Raw genomic sequence first — 17,677 nt, forward strand, 5'->3', positions numbered from 1 at the left:
CATTCCAAAAGCATGACAGTATACTCTTTTGGAAATGATGTAGAGAAACAGGCCTTCAAATACATCATCATTGAGAATGCAAAATGGTACAGCCTCTATGGCAAAGAACTTGGCAATATCTAACAAAAGATTAGACACACATTTATCCTTGGACTCAGCAATCTCACCTCTTGGAATGTAGCCAAGATACACTATCAAAAAATGAAAAGACATATGCACAAGTCTATTTACTGCAGCCCTGTCCATAATATTAAAAATCTGGAAACAACCCAAATGCCCATCAACAGGAAAATTGTTGAATAAAACATGGTCCACCCACAAAATGGAACACCACACAACCAATTAAAAAAATGAGGAGCACACAAAACGGGGAGCATTTCAGACAATACGTTTAAAGCCCACACTCTGCTAGAACTCTACTAGGTACAAGCTACTCTGAAGCTCTATTAAGAACACAGTCATCTGCTGGAGAAGTAGAATATATTTCACAGGTAGCCATACAGAATGGTAAGGGTTATATAGAAACTAAAAGTCATTCTGCATGATAACAAAACTTAGGAATTCTGTTTATCAAGGTAAAGTTTGTAACTCTGCCCTGTACCATTGTGTGTGTTGGTGGTGGTGGCGGGGAGCATGGAGGAGGGGAACCACTGGCTAGAGCAAGAGGCTTTTGGGGAACAGACAGTTAACTAGTTTTCGACGACAAATGTCAGAATACAAATGAAGAGCATGAGGGTTTCAATGCACAAGAAATGATTTTTCAAACACGCACACACAGATTTAAACTGCCTAAAGAAATTATTTAATTTTTTAAAATGTTTTATAGTTTGGAACTCTGATTAAGATTTCACATAGAAGTTTACTATCAAAAAGGTTTAAAAAAACACAGATTTGTTCATTCTTCTCCTTTCACATAAATAGAAACTGTGAAATACATAAGGAAATGTAGAGGCTTAGGGATCTCTCTGGGGTCACGGCTAATGCGTGGTGAAGCAGAAAGAGCTGCCAGACCTTCCAACACCCCTCTTTCCATTGGACTTCCCAACTAATAATCAGGTTCAGTAAATGTGTTGCTTATTCATCATTAGAAAAATCCTTCGAAAAAACAGTATTTTACTACCTAATTAATGTCAACTACAAAGTGAATGATTATAGATTCTTGGTTGAGGAGGAAGTAATGTTTAGGAGAATCACCTTTTGAAACTCATCTCTCCTGCCTCTCACTCCACACCTGTTGAGAATCACTATGCTTGAATATCTTCTCCATAGAAGTGGACACAGAAGTGATGAAATGGAATGGGAAAGGCCTCCGGTCCCAAGTGCCCATCCAACTTCTATATGGGAGAGCTTGGGATGGTCTCAGGATCCTGATCATACCATAAAATAGATTATACCCCAAATTATGTGGTCACTTTCAACCTTATGTAAGTATTTTATGAAAAGCACCATGACACTTCAGATTAAGACTATAAATGCCCAATCCTCTACCCATCACCCAGGTTCAGAGTTTCACTCCTAGTTTAGTTGCTCTGACTCTGATATTATTTATTTTGAAGACTCACCTTTGCTTTAGGAGAAAGAAAACAAGCAAGCAAAAATCAAAACAAAATGAAACAAAACAAAACCTGAGTAAGACCTGCTAGCCACCCCTTAGAAAGTAAAGAAAAAGCCTTCTTTACTTCATGCCTGAGACAGAAAAAATCTCAGAAATAAGCTAAATTTATGTCTTTGTATCCACAAGGTATGCCAGAACTTATTTAATAATGTTTAATTACCAGAGGGATGTAGGTTAATTATATTTCTTAAAAATCAGTGGGAATATTCAAATATTAAGACCCATCCTTCCTCTTCTACTTCCATTCCCCAAAGCTAAGTGTTCTTTAGTCCAGGTACACATTTCAAATGGAAGTCTGTCTCATCATCTTTTCCTAGTAAAATATAAAGTCCTTTCATAAGGATTACAAAAAAGAACTGTGATTAGAACATCGACATTAACTGTAGAGACAATTTTTAAAAACAAAAAGCAATCAAATAGGTGGTTGTGGTTGTTTTCATCTCTAAATCAAGCACGGAGAATCTTTTCAAGTGATGGGTAAGTTTTATAGGACAAACACAGAAAATATGTACAGAAAAATTACAAAAACACTAAGTACTGTTACAGACGACTGGATTGGCATTTAACAGGCTGAAAGAAAGCAGATCAATCTCAATCTTGCTGGGGTCAATCCGGGTGCTCAAACCAATAAAACAATTTTTTTTCTTTATGTTTGTGGACTAGAGGTGCTAAAATACTAACCAAGCCTGCAAATGTCATGCACATGCACAATATTAAAACACATTTAAAATACTTGTTTGTATCAAAACTTGCTTAACAAAAATAGATAGCAGACATAATAAATCTTTGGGACAATATTACTAAGGAGAAATAAAATATAAAATATCATTCTTGGGCTTCCCTGGTGGCGCAGTGGTTAAGAGTCCGCCTGCCAATGCAGGGGGCACCGGTTCGTGCCCCGGTCCGGGAAGATCCCACGTGCCGCGGAGCGGCTGGGCCCGTGAGCCATGGCTGCTGAGCCTGCGCGTCCGGAGCCTGTGCTCCGCAACGGGAGAGGCCCGCGTACCGCAAAAAAAAAAAAAAAAATCATTCTTCCCCCAAAAAGCAGGGAACAGGAAGGAGAATGAATTAGGCAAAAATATTTTAGCATAATTTGATAATTTTAATCCCAGAATTTATAAACAACACTAGAACAAAATCTACCATTTGCTATTACAATATAAATATTACAGGCAAAATAGGTTCACGTAATTTTTTCTTATAATAACTTTAAATTACTGTTTTCCTTCCAGACGGTAAGATCTATTCAGTCACATGCAGATCATAGCAAGGCTTTGAACTAAAATATTAAAACAATGCAATTATACATAATATCCAGTCAAGATAAGGCGATAATAAAATTAGAAATGTGGTGCAAAACTATAAACGCTTCACATCCCATCCAAGTTGGATTTGTTCGTGCATATTCAGTATCTGAAGATTTAATACATCACAAGACCATCAATTCAGCTTTTTGCTCTGTAAAAGCAAGTTCAACAGGACTCTAAGTATCTGTACTGAAATAATCTGTACGAGAATAAAGAAAATTTGTACTCAAAAGCTTACTAGACACTTGTTCTATTACAAAGACATGTGCCAGTATTCGTGCGCAGTGTTTTGTAAAGTACTTTATTTCCATTAGCATTATACATTTTTGTTCTTCAGCAAATCAGCAAGAGACTAACGGCACAAATCAATATCATACTCTTCATAGCAACTAATATTAAGTCATTTATTATAGCAAAGGCCACTAGAACCTCTGCTAAAGGTATACCAGGCATTTCAATTTGAACACCATTTTTGTAAAACAATGTGTCACCAGTTGCATGAGTTTTTCTTTTATAAGTTGTCTGCATAGGCTTAAGTACCTTCAACTTCTTAAAGCAGGTAGTAAGTGTACAAACACCTCAAAGAAAGCCAGCCATGCCTCCTAGGGGCCTTGCCATGGACTACAGCTCTAGCAGAGTTAATTTCTGCATTGAAAGGAGGGAGAGTGGGAGGCCTGTCAAAGAGGAGAAGGCGGGGACATGAGAAAATAACCGAGATTATTTCAAATCCTTTCCACTCCAGAAGCTTTTCCACAGGAGCCAGTTGATAACCAGGGTTCCGTGAACGGAATGGGGAGGAATGGGGAGCAGGCAAGGAGCCTCACACTCGATGGAATCTCAACTCCTCACTGTTCACCAAGGAACGAGTTATTGAATTTCCTCCCGCTCCACTCCTTGCTTTGTTCCACAAGGTGGAAAACTGTCACCAGGCTCCTACTGATAACCTGAAACCGGACTGCTGGCTATATCATTATAGCCTCTTATACAGAGGACTTCACGCTTAATCCTGCGGAGTTCCTAACCCACAGCCTCACTGGGTGACAGAGTTTTCTGTTTATTACTTAGCAGTAAGGTCTAAATAACCAATCAATCCAACAATGCTTTCATTTTTCATTTACCACTTTACTACTCTAAGTTCCAAAACTTGTTCAAAGGATAATAGGAAAATTACAAAACAATTAAATATCACCTCAAAGAACTCCAGTCACATGAAACAAAAGGATTTTCCTTTAGATAGCTGTGACCGATTAAGAAGAAATTTCACTTATTCTCTTAGGTTAGTAGCCAAATATAGATAAGTAGAACAGTTTAAGCTGTTAAACACAGGATCAGTCTAAAGTACTTAAAAGTAAGCTCAACAGCTCTGGCACTCCGGAAGAAGAAAGAGGAACAAATCCCTTAGGTCTCAGTGAAACGACTGCAAACAGATACATTACAACTACAGTGCGCTGTGCATAATACAGTTTGTCTTAAGACAAACCCTTTCTGCCTCACGATACAGGAACTCCCACAGAACATGAAATACTTTCCACGTACATCGCTTAGGCATAATTTAATACTTTCCCTTTCTAATCACAATGCACAATCATTTCCAACTGGTTTTGTGAACGCCATAAGACAACTGTTATAAAGATTTCTAAGGAAATCTCATGCTTTAATTTCAGCTGATTCACAAAACAGGCATTAGTTATAAAAGGGGTCTTTTTAGAAATATCAGTTCTTCGTGAACAACCAAATGATTTCCACCTTTCTTTCCCCAATTTTATTAGAATATTTTTCTCCAAAAGATACATACACGCAGAATGCCAGAGAAGACCCGAGAAAGCAGGCAAGTAAGCAGAAGGTGGGGTGCCAACAGGGGCTCCCCAAAGCGCTTGCACTAAAGTTTGGGGGTTTCTTTTCATCAGAGAGACCTTACTCTCAGCCAATTTACTCTTATTTTAAATTTAACTGAAATAAGTTTGTTAACTTGGCTTTTCTGCACGCCTCACAACACTGGAAACGGTAAATCAGGAATCAGGACAGGAGCTACTCAGGGTGAGACAAAACAGCCTGGCCGCAATAAAAATGGGTACCAATTACTAGACAATCAAAAGAGGAGAAAGAAAAATTATTTTTAAAAATAGAATATGAAATGCAAGAGGCATAGCAATCTGGGTACTTTTACGTTCAGGTAAGTTTAATACTCCCTTTAATAATCAAATGGTGGTAATTTTACAGCCTGGGCCAAAACAACAATGCTGGCTACTGAGAAGATGTTCAATAAGCCAGAGACATTTTGAAATATTTCAACACAAAGGTTACTTTTTTTTTTAGAATCTGCACCTAGTGATTTTTAAACCCTCAGTTATCTAGAAAGTCATTCCTAACAAGACTGTTAGAGAAGTCCAAACAACTGAGGCATACAGAAAAAAGAAGGAAGGATTGCTGCGTAGTTTAAGGCCTTTCGGAAGGAGGGGAGGGGTGGAGAGATTCACTTAAATCAAACCCCCTCACTATCCTTTTCCCCATCCTCTCCCCACCAGCAAACCCTGAAAATACCTGCCTGCCAAAGAATGCACTAATATTTAAATTATTTTTCTAGCTACGAAAGAGTTTTCCACTACCTCTGTAATATATAGTTCCATCTTACCTTCTTGTATGTGTTGGTCCATCCACATTTGTGCTCAGAATGACCACTACTTTATAACCATCAGAAAAGTGACTTCAATTCCAGGTTAAAATAGGTACTACAGTGTAGCTTGTTGACAGTCAAACCCAAAACATTTACTAGGAGTGTCTTTCACTGAACAAAGAAATCCTATTCTGTTTCCAAGGGGGATAAAAAGACTAGCCTAACCCTGGTAATCTTAACACAAAAGGAAGCTAAAAAGGCAGGGACTCGATAAGAACAAAGGATTGTTCTTTCTGATGACATCAATACATATTAAACACGATGTGTTACACATCCTTTTATCAATATCTGAGATGAAATATTTACAAATTAATACTACACCAGCCATAACTGCATAAAATTACAATAGCACCCTCTTTGGAAAAGATTTTGATTTATATAATGGTAGTAACTTTTAGGTGTTTAATGTTTCTGAAATTAAAGGAGATGAGCCACTGTGAGCAAGCAGAACACAACGTACAAGAAATAATTACGCTTGTGACCTTATGCCCTGTAAGGTCACCCTGAAACACAGGCCAAAGGAAATCAGGAAGCATCAGCATTTACCTCCAAGTAGTCACTGCCCGGAATGAAGGGCAAGTGTGGGTGTATTTCATAAACTAGCAGGTGCTTGACCTCATTAAAAAAAAAAAAAAAGTCAATTATCAAAACACTACATGTAGAATGTCACAAATAAGAAAACTATAAAATTGGGTTCTGCAAAATATCTTCCCTTCAAAATAAATCTGAGACAACTCATAACATTTTACCTTCACCTGCATCATAATACAACAGTTTCACAAAATAACAGTAATCCGTCCTTAGTAAGAACAATCAGTAAAATGTTTTAAAAGTGTTCTGGAACTTAAAAGTGGTTACGAATACATGCTGAAGAGTGATAACTCAGAAAATATTTACAATATTTATTTAAGTCACTATCACAAGAATGTATGCAGTATTTAGAATTCTGATCCTGTAACCAGAATAAGAATCACAGTGCACTCATCCCCAAATTTCCAATCAGAAATTAGGCATCAAACGTTTACATACTGGGGCTTCCCTGGCGGCGCAGTGGTTGAGAGTCTGCCTGCTAATGCAGGGGACACGGGTTCGAGCCCTGGTCTGGGAGGATCCTACATGCCACGGAGCAACTAGGCCCGTGAGCCACAACTACTGAGCCTGCGCATCTGGAGCCTGTGCTCCGCAACAAGGGAGGCCACGATAGTGAGAGGCCCGCGCACCGCGATAAAGAGTGGCCCCCAATTGCCACAACTAGAGAAAGCCCTCGCACAGAAACGAAGACCCAACACAGCCAAAATAAATAAATAAATCAAAAAAAAAAAGTTTACATCCTGGGACTTCCCTGGTAGCGCAGTGGTTAAGAATCCGCCTTCCAACGCAGGGGACGTGGGTTCGATCCCTGGTCAGGGAACTAGATCCCACACACATGCCGCAACTAAGAGTTCACGTGCCACAACGAAGGTTAAGTGGTTAAGAATCCGCCTTCCAACGCAGGGGACGTGGGTTTGATCCCTGGTCAGGGAACTAGGTCCCACACACATGCCGCAACTAAGAGTTCACGTGCCACAACTAAGGCGTCCGCGAGCCGCAATTACAGAGCACACATGCCGCAACTAAGGGAGCTGGTGAGCCACAACTAAGGAGCCTGCCTGCTGCAACTAAGGCCTGGTGAAACCAAAGTAAATAAATTGAAGAGAAAAAAGTGTACATCCTGTCTGCATTTGTAAGGGATAAAATGTTCCCTAACAGGTTCAAGGACAGAGCTTCATTATTAGAAGCAAAATTCTCATATCACTCAATTAGGACTTGGCTTTTATAAAAATTTGTGAACTGGATTTTCAGTTAAGGCAGAGTATTGCTCCTTTTTCCTCCCCAGTGATTGTTGGTTTACTGCCAGAATCCCTGGGCAATATAAATTAGAGTGAATTCTGAGGTGGTGACAATAAGGAGAACAAAACTATAGAAACCAATACAGGAAAGAGAAGTGGACTGCCAACCAGCATTCACTACATGTATCATGTACTGTGCTGTATGCTTTACAAAAAGCTTCTCCTCCAATGCTCTCAACAGTCCTAAGAAAAGCAACTGGTTTCTGACCCACTGCTTTCCTTAGGCTCTCAGACAAACCTACAAAAGGCTGTTACTGCATCATATACCTAAATAAAATTCCAGAAGATCCCAGTCAGTAACGCCCAGTTGATCTGAATTGTCATCTTGGTCCCAGCTCAATCACCTACTGAGTGTGAAGTCAGAGCAAGTTCCTACCCACTTTAGTTACTACCTCCAGACTCCAGGTCTCTAAGAGGAAGGGCTATCACAGTCCATCAGCCCAGGATGACCTTCCGCTCTTCAGGTAAAAGTAGTTTCTGAGTTTCAGACAAACATCTAACAAAGGGACTCTTAGACCAAGCTCGGTCGTAACTTAGGAGCTGTCCATATTGCTTAGGCAATTAATGCATATTTTTAATGCTCGGATGATTAAATTGTAAGAAAATATCTGATGTACGGTGTATTTACCAGACGTATTGCTTAATATTTTACCTACTTCAGTGATTAAAAGGATTTCTGTGCTAGAAAGAGGCGTTCAGTCTCTAAAGAACGCTTTACGCTGCCACTTGCCACAGCAATCACTTCCTCAAACATAAACGGCCGTGGTAGAGCGATTTCGCTACAAGCAGGTTGATGGCAGGCGTGGGCTGTCCACCAGCTGGCTCCAGAACCTTTTGATCCCTTTGGACAGCAAATCTGTCCAACAGCCCCTATGTGGTCATTCCTCATTTTCTGTATGCTTTCTTCTCCTTTCACACATTCAGAATCCCTACTCCTTTAGCTTGACAGCCTTTTATTAAAATAGAAAGCTCTCAGTAAAGCAAACTAAGACTAATTTTACACTCAGTCAGTGTAAAAGTTCCAGAATAGACTAACATATTATAGCAGGGGTTGTTAGTATGAGGTGTTTTAGTTACATGCAGAATGCCTATTTGTTTATTCTTTCACTAAAAATACAATTTTATAGTAAGTGATAAGATTAAAGTTTTAAGTTAGCCAGCCTTCTGTTAATTTATAAAGTACTCCTAGATACTGTTGCTAAATACCAAGAACTTTAATTTACGTAAATGGAAAGGTTTAAATTTGACATAAGAACAACCTAGTTTGTGCTTGTTTAAACAGTGATGAAAAAACCACTCTCTTCTTTCCAGGAAAAATAAAATAAAATGGCATCCACCACCATTGCTAATGGCGCCTCTCTCCCAAACTGTCAAAAATACAACACTGTACTAACCTCTCATGTTTTCCTTAGACCTTTATATGCAATCTGTAATTTAGGCTTAGAATTGTCTTTTATTCTTCCCCTATCTACATTTTGGTCTGGTCCCATATCCCACCTTCTGTAACAGCCTCCCATCTACTCATTCTTCTTTAATCAATCTTCCACTCTACACTAGTCCATTCTAAATAAAGCTGTCTTGAAAATGTTTCTCCATATTTCCTAATTTCCATAGTGTTCTCCTCTTAAAAGAATCTCTAGCAATTTGCTATTTAGTTTCATCCTCAGTCTACTTTACAGTACTATACTCATAGTTTGTCCTTAAATTTGAGCATCTTATATTCAATAAGGTTTATGATGAGCTGATGAGCTAATTCTATTTTCTCGAATACTATGAACTTTATAGCCACAAGATACTGAACAAAGAGCACCAGCCAGACTATCCAAATACTCAAAAGGAGAGCTTTTTTCATCCCAATTTTTTTTTTTTATATTCTACAAAATTTTAAACCTATACATACTTAAATAAGAACTTTAGGCCAAATACCTTACATAGAGTCCATATGTCTAAAGACCCTGGGATTTTTAACTTAATTTCCTTTTATTAAAATAGAAAAGTTCCCAGTAAGCAAATAAAAACCAATACTCTCTCAGTAAACAGTCTGTTACCTATTTAGGTTAAAGAATTTGTAACTAGAGTTGTTAATGTGTGATGTTTTGGTTATATGTGAAATATATATTTGCATTTTTATAGATTATAAATGTGTTTATTTAACAAATATATAGAGCTTACGACTGCTTAGGTACTGTTCCATGTGCTTAACAAAGATTCACTCACTACATACTCAAAATAATCCTATAAAGTCCTACTATATCATCTTCATTTCATCTGTGACAAAACTGAGGCTGAAGAAAGGTTAAGTGTCCAAGGTCACATACTAAATTAAACAACCACTATAGTCACCACTGGCAAACATCTGGTAGACTTATACCAGTTATAACAATTATAACCCTTTTTGAATCTTATTTTCATTTTCTATCTTATACAGTCATGTATTGTTTGTCTTGACATGTATAATGAGTATCTCATAAATGAGAATAACTGGTATTGACAAAAGGTCACTTAAAATGAATGCACCTATACCCAGGACGAATTTCCACAGTAAAAAAGTTTTTTTAAAGATTCATTGAGACTTTATCCTTTTAAAAAAGTGAAACTGATTTATCTTATACACAGTATAACAGGCTAAACTTTTAATTCTGAATTCTGCTTTAGAAGAATAAAGAACGAATTAAATGATGAGTTGGGAATGAAGCATACTTTTCCTAAAAAGAAAAAAATTATCACAGTGCACTGTAACTTTTCTTCAATGCACTTTAGACCTAGCAGCATAATTGCAAAGGTTTTACTTTACAAAAGCTATTCCAGAATTTCAACAATTTTTCCCATGATCTTTCCCAGTCCATTGAAATTATACTCTTTTGAAAGATTCTTCAGTCAAAATCCTTGCTATTTTTCTCTTTTTCAACTGGTCTAAACCTACCAGATGATTCTTAAGGATTCACAATTCCAACTTCCACTTGGAATGATCTGCCTTGTATTTGTACTTACATATCAGATCAATATCTAAAAAGTTGGTACCCACAATCATAATAATGAAATAGGCAGAGACAGATGCTAGTGTTAACAGGGTAGAATTTTCAATTCAGGGTTAACTTTATAAGGGGTCAGTGAATTTGTGAATATTTAGATATTTATTTTACATAACTTTTTACAAAACCAAACTCCAAACCGTAAGGATTCAGAAAATAAATGAGCAGAATTTGAGGATCCCCTGTTTTCACCTTAAGATCAATGATTCACTTTTGGTAATAGGCAGTAGCAAGCATAACTGCAAGTTTTGGTACTTTCCTACACATGCATGAAAAGCTTTGTAGAAAAGCATGAGAGCTCTTACGTGACATGACGTGGTCCATGTACTGAGGTAAGTAAGGAGCCCAGGTATCAATGGCCTCCTTCCGTCCCGCCTGCTCAATTCTTCTCAGTTCTGCTAGAAGCAGGGCCTGTGCGGCTTCTCTGACCTAAGACCACAGAACCAAATGCAAAAAACGGAAGCAGACCAGTGAGTGAGGTGTTTAAACATGAGCAAGTTCATAATGAAAGAAAGCTAGAAAATATACAAACCACATTTATTTACATGAGAAATACTACTAACCAAACAATGAAGTAAGTACTAAAGTTGAATAAACTGGATGCAAGCAAATAAAGATTTTCAGTTAATGATCTCACTTAAAAATACTTTAACACTAATACAATAATGTTTGAACGTTTAATCAGTTTGGGGTTTAAAACTTCATATTCCAAGGCTTGCACAAAAATATTCTTGTACTTTAATTTGGCATTTTAAATTTTTTAAATTTCCATATAAATATTATTGTTAAAAAATCACTGTTAGAATTATTAAATGTTTTCTCTTTCAGCCTGAAGAAATTTAACCTTGTCTAGTGGATTTCTATCTATTATAATGCTAAATAGATATTGCTTACACAAACATATATGTATTAATCCACACAATTCACGTATACCTAAGACTGGCTTAAACAATTTGTTTTCAACAAACAAGCAAATATATTCCTGTGAAATGGCATTAATTCTATAAAAGGAAACTATTTTTCAAAATTATATTATCTCAATTTTTCTTTCAACATGGCACACACTTTTATGTTGCAGTTTTAGTTCAGTTTTGTTTTATTTGGGCCAAAGTGCCACACCCATTGGTTCAAAGAAGCTAGACAACTGTCAAGGTATGTACCAATCAATTTATTGAGTATTTACAATTGAAGAGATAACTCGGTAGCACCTGATAAGAATTCAAATAAAAATTGTTTTTAACTATAACTAACTTTTGAAGTGAATTCAAACATTATTCAAATGCAAAACCATGAAAATTTCAGTATGCTGCAATTCCACTTGGAGTTGAGGGAAGGGACAGGATGCTATTTAAATTTGGTAAATTAAAACTTTTGAATGACATAAACTGCTATAGCTATACGGGTCAAATGCTATAATAAGCAAAATCTCCATAAAACATTTCCAAATCCCTGGTGATATTATATTGCAAGCAATATCTAATACCACACAAGTCCATTAACACAAAATAATAGCTACCATTTACTGAGCTCCTACCATGTGTCAGGCTCTGTACTTACTGTGCTACTTGCATTATCTTATTTGATCCTGACAGCAATCCTGTGAGGAATATATTATTATCCCCACTTTACAAATGAGCTTCAAATAGGTTAAGTACATCGCCTAGGGTCACAAAGTTAATAACTGGCAGAACTGATTTTTAAACCCAGGTCTGTTCTAATTCCAAAGACCTTCCCCTTCTATTATAACACAGGACCTTCCACTGGACTATGGTTATTCACTTAGAATTTGATTGATGTGATTATACCTGAATGTGCAATCTGGGGGGGAGGTGGGCTGTATGTATGTGTGTGTGTATGTATGTGTATGATCTGTACAGAAATCAATACTTAAGAAACTGTTCCATAAGTATATAAAACTTTTGGTCAAATACTCACTAGATTAAAACAAAAGTTAACAAATATGCAAGTTGAAACATTACTGTTTAGAATCATTGGATCCGTATTTTCTATCACATAATAAACAGGTGATAAGAAGTTAGATAAAAATAACATTTCTGTTTCAAATTTACACTTGCCCAGTGCCTTTTTAATGTTTTTGTTTTCTATCCACATCACCTCGATATTACCTCCAAGCATCGATCTTGCCATCTCCGAGCCAGCATCTCTAGAAGCGGGGGCCTAAATTTGTCCAATCCCAGCAGGTCTGGCAGCATAACACAATGCATAGCAGCCAACTGACTCCATCCTGTTAAAATGTAATATATTATAAATGCTTTGGTATTCCCCCTAATTCCAATATTTTTCTGCATGTAAGTATACCAAACCTAAACCAAAAAGGGGAGATCTGCTCAATTATGTTATGATTTCAATTTATTATTAGATAGTTTGTACAAAGATATAACAAATGTATTTCATTTCTAAATGTATTTCCTCTCGAATTTCAGCTCTAAGAACTCTAAAAGTTTAAAAAAAAATAAAAATAAATTTCCACATTAAGTATATACCAATTCCACAAGAAAAACACATTTCTAAACATTCCCTCTAAAATAAGACATATATTCAGGTTTAGAAAAGCACAGAAATAAACACATACCAGAGCTCTAGATTTGAACCTACTGACAGTTAAAAGGGCACTCACACAGATATCCAAAGATAAGTTCATGTCACTTAAGGCCTGGCCATCTGGTATTACCTTCGTATCAGTCAACAGAGATGTTTTCTATTCTCTGTCAGAGGGCCTTTAATTAACGTACTTATTGATCCCTTTTCTTACAAAATGAATCAGAAGTTTAGTCACAATCATAACTTAAGTAAACTAACACCAAGTTCGAGAGGAAAAAATGAATTCCTACATTCCCCAAAATAAAAACAATCTAAAATTTATAAAATTTTAAGTATCATTAACTCTAATCTATGGGAACAAAAGTTGTTTTTTCCAAAATTCTATTCCACAATATGGAAACTGATTATATAAAGATAACAGTGTAAACCACTGCAATACTTAAAAGAACTAGTATCCAGACATTCTCAAGTAATCATTTCCACCCAATTTTAAAAGTGTTCATATTACAGGGTGAGTTATCTGTGAACACAAAATTTTAGCAAATCAGTGTTCTGAAATAATCTAAGCTGTAGTATTCTAAAACAAAAACAACAAAAACCCTACCATAAAACTCAAAATGATTATTGGGATTGTTAAAGAGGGTATGAGTGAGAGAGAGCGAGAGAGACAAGCTACCTATGTAAAGATTCACCTTTTCAGTAAGGAAATTCTCAACAACTAAGAATATATAATTACGTTAATTAAGGTGATGAGCACACACATTTTAGATTATAATTTATTTTCAACAGAGGAATATATATACATACATATACATACATACATACATACACAAATATATATAAACAAATTACTACCTAGTAACGTCTTAAATGTTTTAATGTCTCATAAAAGTATGAAGTGTATTAATGAGCTAAATTTTAATATGAAGATGATTCTCACCATGGTCCAAAGTCAACAGCTTGTTTTTGAATCAACGAATTACTACCTTTCACAATAGCTTAACAAATATGACCCTATTTATTTTTGCTAAAATCCAATCTTAACATACAAACCTTAGTACAGGTCTATGACAAGGAAACCAAACAAAAAATGTGTTATACTTTTACGGTACCATGTTTTCTTTCCGAAGGAATGATACTTAGAACATGGGCTCTGTATTTTATAGATATTATATCATTCTTTCTGTTTGAATAGACTGGTATTATTGCTTTTAGTGAAGAGTTAGAATCATTCTGGGTTACATATGAGATTTTGTAAATTTACTCATTTTTATATTATATAAACTGCTGAAGATTGAGCCCACAATGAAGAGACTGGATATAACTCACAGCTCACAAGTTCCGTTAAGCTTCCAGTCAGTATAAATAATCCTAGATAGCTCTTGGGGAATAAAGATTTGTAGATTCCATTAACATTTTCAGAGCTCCAAAAATACTTTCCCCTCTAACCAGGGCACATGTTGTGTACAGAGAATAAAGAGTGTCTGTCACAGAGTAATGATACATGTAAAATAAATTAATTAGCTCTAACACCAGAGATCACATGGCAAACATCATCATGAAAACCAACCCCCTTTTTAATGCCTACTTCATATCATAGATTAGCATCTTTGCACTCCTTTAATAGCCTTCTAGATTACAGGAAACATGGTTTATACCAACCAGGAATAACATTACATTTTTATAATCGACCCTTATTACTGACATTAGCAAATCAAGTTATAAAATGGAAACTTTAGGATCTCACACATAACAAAGCAGATGAATGTATAAATCAGATAAAAAGAACATATACTAGAATAAAGCACAGATTGAAAGAAAGTTCTTAGAAAGTTGAGAGAGAATACCTTCATTTACTAAGAAACAGGTATGTAAAGCAGGAGTAGAAGCAGGGTCAGAGCCAGAGTGATCAGCATCAGACCGAGCAGAAACGACAGGTGCAGCAACTTGCAGCAGAAAATAGAAGAAATAAAAGGGGAGAGAATTGAGATACAGCGGTTTCTGAAAAAAAGCTCAGTGTTAGTGAATACTAAAGAACAAGGTTGGCAAAATATAGTAAATGTAGAACTGAAAAATGATGCTTTAATCAGAGAGGTATGATTATTAAGGATTATGGCAGTAAAATGATATATTTTATTGAATAGCAATCACAGTGTAGTTCAAACCAAAATCTATTTATAGTTGAATGATGTGTCATCTAATATAAAAAGAAGTTCTAAAATAACTAAGGCTACAATGAAAAAAATGACAATAAACATATTAAGAATTCACAAAAATGTAATTCAATTTTTAAAATGTATCACATGATGAAAAGTTTATTTTGGTCTTCGGATTGTCAGTTACATTTTTTTCTAATAATTTATTTCCTAACATTATGCCTAAATTATTTTGTAATCTCTCCAACCAATATTCACTGAGATCATTTCAATTTATTATTCATTTTATAAAAACTCAATTTAAATTATACCAACTTGTAAAATACAACTTTTAAAATATAACAATTTAAAGTTAAATTAAATATACTTAACTCTTGTTAGAAGACTCCTAACATAGCTCCATTCTTCAGTTTAAAAAATATTTTTATGATACAAATGCTTTATATTCTAAAATAATTACTGTGAATGCTATAATCCTTATAGAATAGGTGGAACAACACCCACCCTCCCCCCCCAAAAGTTATGTTACCAGGAAAATGTTCAGCTTAAATTATCACATGAAAAGGCAAAAGGACCGTATGGTGCACACATTCTACAACTGAAGGTCAACGTTAAGATTTAGAGGTCACCATTTGACACTTCCTTCCTATGGAGAAATTACCATATGTCATGCACAAGCATCTTCAAATTAATCCCTCTCCTTTCTTCTGTCATTGAACAGCAGTAGGTTTGGGCTCCTGAACAGATTAAGCATTGTCTGCTGAATGATATGTTTGCTTTTCATGCAGTGAAGTTCTTTTGTAACTACAGGACAGTTGCATGAAAACAACTTTTCATAATTTCCTCACGAATGCATCATAATGTCAATCAGACACGTGTGAGGTAAACCGGAGAACTACAAGAAGTATATGAGCAGTAATAAAAAACAGAAAATCCAACTCCATAAACCCTAAGAAGCACCTCTTGCACACATGAAAATTTTCTCTGGGAAATTATCATTCTTTTTATTATAACAGACCTGTTTTTTGTTCCTTACGAAATTACAAGTACTTTATAATGTTATACTTATGAAAGGATTAGAATTTCTCTCAATTGTATATTTCATAAGATCTAAGAATTCCATTGTAATCTTGCAAAGAAATCCGCAATATTTCTACATATTCCATTGAATAATTTCTCATTTTTAAATCATTTTTAAATACAAATTCAGTAATTATGGCCTATAAAATATTCAATTCCCCATGCAAAAAGTTGGTAAGCCTTTGGTGGCAAGGAGTAAATTTACAGGTTTTAGCTTTCATGCCACCAAAATTGTTGAGCAAGTTCCTCTGGTGGTTTCCAACAGTTGGGGTTTTCTATAATTTCACTTTAAATAAAGGAGAAATTATTATTCCTGAAAAGTCTGGGTTAACTTCGTCTGACTTCATCATTAATTCTGAAAGGACACTAGAATGGTAAGGTGAAAAAATTCAATACAAACAAACCAAAGTTTAGGAATGAGTGATCATTTCCCTAGCTAGGTCAAATAAGGAGTGGGATTAAACTATAATGTTTTCCCTAAATCACAAGTCAAAAGGACACTAGAAATGCTACTGGCAAAACTGCTAGAATATGTCTTAATAGAATAATGTTCAATATGTATAGCTTTATTTGTAATGAGAGAAATAAACAGATGCTCTGAGTATTATATTTCTGGAGTCCTGTTTAAATGGTATTGCAATGTAGAAAAAGCCTTTTACACTTTCCTTTAATAAATTCTGTGGGCACTTAAAATAAAAAAAAATACTGTAATAGAAATCAAGGAATCAGATTTACTATGCTTTAAAAATCTCTGCATCATCATCAAGAAATACTTTATTCAGACTACCTCATAACTGAAACTGCAGAATCTAGAACTGTTTTCATAATTCATTGAGAATACTGAAATTAAACTCTACTACGGCTTTAAAAACTGTCCACATATAGAAAAGTCAGCAATAGAAATTAGAAGAAAAAAGTACACTACCATAATAAAAAGCTCAAGATTTAATGACACAAAATAAATCTGAATAATTTATGTATGGCACTGAACATCGAAGATTTATACCATAAAACATAAGCAAGCATTTAATTTCTTGAAATAGAAAAGCTGCCATGTCAACTTTTTGCTCCTCTTACCAATGTGCTCCTCTTATTAAGGATCAGTAAAACACAAGGGAAAATAGTCTCAGCACAGCTTCAAAATGGTGACAGAACTGACACAAGTTCTCTTATTTTACCTGAGAAAGTTCTTTAGGTAATGTTGCAGCTAAGAGCCTCTTCACAACGGCTTACTCTCACATGAAAAGACAGAGGAAGATAAACATGTGTGACAACATATATGTGCACACATATGCTCTGGTTTCCCTTTAAATGGCATATATAGAAGTACTCAAAATGACAATAGCCATGGTTTCTGTCTTT

The 17,677-nt window shown here is 35.5% G+C and overlaps 1 protein-coding gene across 9 annotated transcripts in view; it reads right to left on the reverse strand.

Moving 5' to 3' along the window:
- The window catches only part of WDR7 (WD repeat domain 7), a 389,035-nt gene that overhangs the window by 249,493 nt on the left and 121,865 nt on the right, over window positions 1-17,677 (reverse strand). For 8 of the 9 annotated variants that reach the window (XM_049698641.1, XM_049698642.1, XM_033421490.2 and 5 more), the window contains 3 exons: window positions 14,927-15,025; window positions 12,644-12,762; window positions 10,823-10,946 (listed from right to left, as the gene is read on the reverse strand). In XM_049698641.1, the coding sequence (XP_049554598.1) occupies window positions 10,823-10,946; window positions 12,644-12,762; window positions 14,927-15,025 (342 nt within the window). The remainder of the gene's footprint in view (window positions 1-10,822; window positions 10,947-12,643; window positions 12,763-14,926; window positions 15,026-17,677) is intronic. The other variant, XM_033421491.2, reaches the window with a different exon arrangement.

Source organism: Orcinus orca, chromosome 15, assembly GCF_937001465.1.
Source record: "Orcinus orca chromosome 15, mOrcOrc1.1, whole genome shotgun sequence".
Taxonomy (NCBI): Eukaryota; Metazoa; Chordata; class Mammalia; order Artiodactyla; family Delphinidae; genus Orcinus; species Orcinus orca.